General features: G+C 38.4%; 1 protein-coding gene across 1 annotated transcript; it reads right to left on the minus strand.

Annotated features, from left to right (window-relative positions):
* Window positions 1–279: 279 nt before the first annotated feature.
* Window positions 280–1,581, minus strand: HO133_007981 (uncharacterized protein; the record flags this gene model as incomplete). The annotated part of the gene is made up of 5 exons (XM_037298849.1): window positions 280–436; window positions 491–672; window positions 873–1,106; window positions 1,196–1,443; window positions 1,503–1,581. The coding sequence occupies 5 exons, from the start codon at window positions 1,579–1,581 to the stop codon at window positions 280–282; spliced, it is 900 nt and encodes a 299-aa protein (XP_037156185.1).
* Between the last annotated feature and the right edge of the window lie 2,207 nt (window positions 1,582–3,788).

The raw sequence follows: 3,788 nt of genomic DNA on the forward strand, positions 1-3,788 counted from the left end.
ATCCCATTGGGGTATAAGAATGTATTTAGGAGTATGAGTTTATAAGGATTCAAGGTTTTGGGGTATGAATTTGTAATTTACCCAGCCATTAGCACACTGACTTCGCCTCATTACTAGTCTCTAGGAGAATTTTGTATGACGTGTCAAATATTCTCCCATGAGGCATAAATCTTTAATTCTTCTACTAAAATCATATTTATTGAAGCACTCTTTCGCACGTCAGTCAGTCCTCCTACAAGCCGACCTCTCGGAAACCTCAGCCAACTCGAAAAGCAACCACTAAACTTCGAATCCCTTTTCCCTCAACATTTTCTCACTGGCCTTCCACAGCTTTTCCTCTATGTTCTTTGGCTGCCATTTTCGAATCAGTGCATCGCCCCTCTTGTCCCTTTGTCCGAAGGGACCAAAGAAAGCTCCACTTCCTTCTACGATACCCCTGACTTGGTCAGCTAAGATTCTTTTTTCGACAAGGGGTGAGCAAACGAGTTACTTGTCTTCACCAGTAGCACAAGCGAGAGTTGTCCTTGCTCCATCTTCCCTTCCCAACTTGCCTGGTACCAAGCCCCACTTGACTGAGAATTTGACGATCTTGCCGAGTATTGTAGGGTCGGCAGCTTGCAGATTTGTCTCAATCACACCTGGGTGAACGGCGTAGGCTTTTATAGCAAGATTCTGACTTGTGAAAAACGTATGTAAGCGGTGGGTCAGAAGGACAATTGCAGCTTTGGAGTGGCAGTAACGCTTCCTGTATTGTAGGATGTCAGCGTTTCACGAATCGAGACTGAGGCCAATACAATGAAGCACTGTCCGGCAGCAAGAACGAAGTTTCTCAGTAGGGGAAAGGGTTGAGAGATGTACCAGGCAGCCATTACACCCTTTAGGTGATCGAGATTTGGGTTCTCAAGGTCGCAGTCGGGCGTTATAGCGACGAACGCTGCATCACTTGATACGTTCACAATTCGAACGCGACCTTGAGAGGTAGTTCCAGCGGCAGTGGAACATAGAACTGGGAGAAGAGACTTGATCAAGAAAAACGGGGAGAGATAGTTGGTTTGCCATTGCGTCTCGTAACCATCGGGGGTCAAAGCGTATGGCACAGCCATGATCTAGCACCGGAAATCGAGCTGTATGTCAGCAATTTTTTCAAGGCAAATTCAAAAAATGATTGTAGACTTTGGAAAGGATGAAGAATTACACCAGCGTTATTGACGAGGATGTCGAGTCTCGACTCCGTTTCTTTGAATCTCTGGGCTGCTTCATTGACACTGCCCAGACTCTGAAGGTCTACTTGCAAGAAGTGCAAGTCAAGCTCTTTACCAGGTGTAGATTTTTGCATGTTTGAAATGGCTTTCACCGCTTTTTGCAAGGATCGAGACATGATGTAGACTCGTGCTCCATGTATAGCTAGCTGGTAACTAGCCACATAGCCAATACCATCACTACCTGGACACGAGGGAAAACGTTAGATAGCACTTGATCGAGCTTCGTAAGAGGGAAAGTACCTCCAGTGACGATGGCGATAAAGCCAGCAAGAGATGGCATGTCATTGACGGAGAACGCTTCCTTTCTGGTCGAAGCCATACTCGTTCAGAGGGATTTAGTTCGTAATTGGTTCGATTCCTATTGGCGCGGGTACAATGGTGTTGCGGTGCTTCTTCTTTTCTGGCAGCGCCAATAGCCCGGTTGCCGATGTTTCCCGTGGGGATCGTGGGTTCGAATCCCAGTTGTAACCTGGTCTGGCTTGAGTGCAGCAGCAGGAAGTGGTTATTCTTCGTGCGGGGGCACGAACCGTGGTTGTGGGTCGCGTTCAGAGGGATTTAGTTCGTAATAGGGTCGATTCCTATTGGCGCTGGTACAATGGTGTTGCGGTGCTTCTTCTTTTCTATACTGTTAGACAGGCTTATATGATTAAGTATAAGTAGGTCTAGAGTTATGTAGCAATGTGGAATTAGTAGTAAATATATATATATTCGTATATAGATCTCATAGTAGGACTAATTCTTAAGGAAGCAAGAAGAAAAACGGGGGGCATCGCTCCCTTAAGCTTCTATGCCGGGCTAATTACTGATTCATACCCCAAAACTATGAATGCTTACCGAATCATACCCCTCCTTGCCGAATCATACCCCTAGGGGTATGATTCAGTAATTCGCTATTACTTGGGGTATGATTCGTTAATTTGCAAAGGAGAGGATCCGCGACCTGCGCCATTCGACCATAGAAATAAGGGGATTTCTCTGACCGCACTTTTGAATGGGTGATCTACCAGTGTGTGTGTGTGTGTGTGTAGTTCCTACATCGGAGGGCCGTGCCCCTGTTCATACCCCTTCCCATTGAAAGGCGTAGCCTAGAGTGCAACCGTTTTTACCCACTCGGCCTTACGGCCATGTCCGGCATCCGTCCCATTTGAGGTACGACAGATAATCGTGATCCCGTAGGATCACGGCTATATACATTATACTAAGGAATTTCAAAGCCTCATCTACAATTCGGGAAGCTAGCCCGAGATTTTGAATTTGCCGGGTACGCTACTTGTACCCGAGGCTGTCCGGGACTATCTCAGGCCGATTTTACAACTTTTTAATTTCGAGTACTATCCTATACTGCCCGAATACTATATTCGATATCGAGTATATTCTATTATTAAAAATTTTTAAAGTTTAGAATCTTAGTTATAACGAGAGAACTCTGAGAATATATTTCTTAATATTACCTCGAATTCGATCTCGAAACTAAGCGATTTAGATAATTTTCTCGCGAGAATATTCTTAATAACGATCTCGAGATATTACGTATACTATTATTAATAACTAAGAGTATTAATATAATATATTAATAATTCTTAATATTTCGAAGTCTTAGAGAATATTATTTCGTATCTCGATAACTCTAAGAGTTATCGATTAAAACTTAAGTAATTAAAGTTACTCGAATATATTAAAATAGTATAAGTACTATAAGTAATATATATCGCCTCTATACGCTCTAGACGATTCTATACTATTAAAATTAAGTTTCTCGACTTATTAATACTTTATTATAATTAGATATTATTATACTCTATAATATATTTCGAAGCTTTTTTCTCGATATTTCTTAGAGTTAAGCTTTAATCTCTCTATTTTATATATATTTAAATACTTAATATTCTATTATATATGATTATATAAGAGAGAGAATAATAATATTTATTAAATCGAAGTCGAAAATATTCGAATTAAGCTCTTTCTTTAATTCTTAAAAAGATATAAGATTTAATTAAGATTTATTTATACGTCGATAGCTAATTAAAAGATATATAATTATTACTTATTACTTATTAACTTCGCTATTAAGAGAATATTTTCTAAATATATTAGATTTAACTCTCTTATCTAGTCTCTTTTCTATAAAAAATCTTTATATAATTCTTATAAACGAGTTAACTCGTTTATAGTCGAAGTCGAATATTTATAATATTTAGAGAAGAGTTATTAATTAATAAAAGAGAGAGATATAAGTTAATTAAGAGATTATAGCTCGTCGTTATATTAATAATATTAAATTCTTTAAAAAGAATATATTAACTCTTAATCTAACGCGTTTTATTATTTAATTTTCGTTTATATATAATTAATCGTTATCGTAATTAAAGAATTTGATCGTATACTTATATATAAATATACGCTCTCTTAAAATCTCTTAACTTCTTTAATATATTAAATTATAAGTTTATATTTATTATAACTAATAAATTAAGATTTAATTAACGCGTAGTAGCTATTAAATAGATATAGAGTAGACTTTCG

This window comes from Letharia lupina, assembly GCF_014066315.1.
Source record: "Letharia lupina isolate WasteWater1 chromosome Unknown contig_4, whole genome shotgun sequence".
Lineage (NCBI taxonomy): Eukaryota > Fungi > Ascomycota > Lecanoromycetes > Lecanorales > Parmeliaceae > Letharia > Letharia lupina.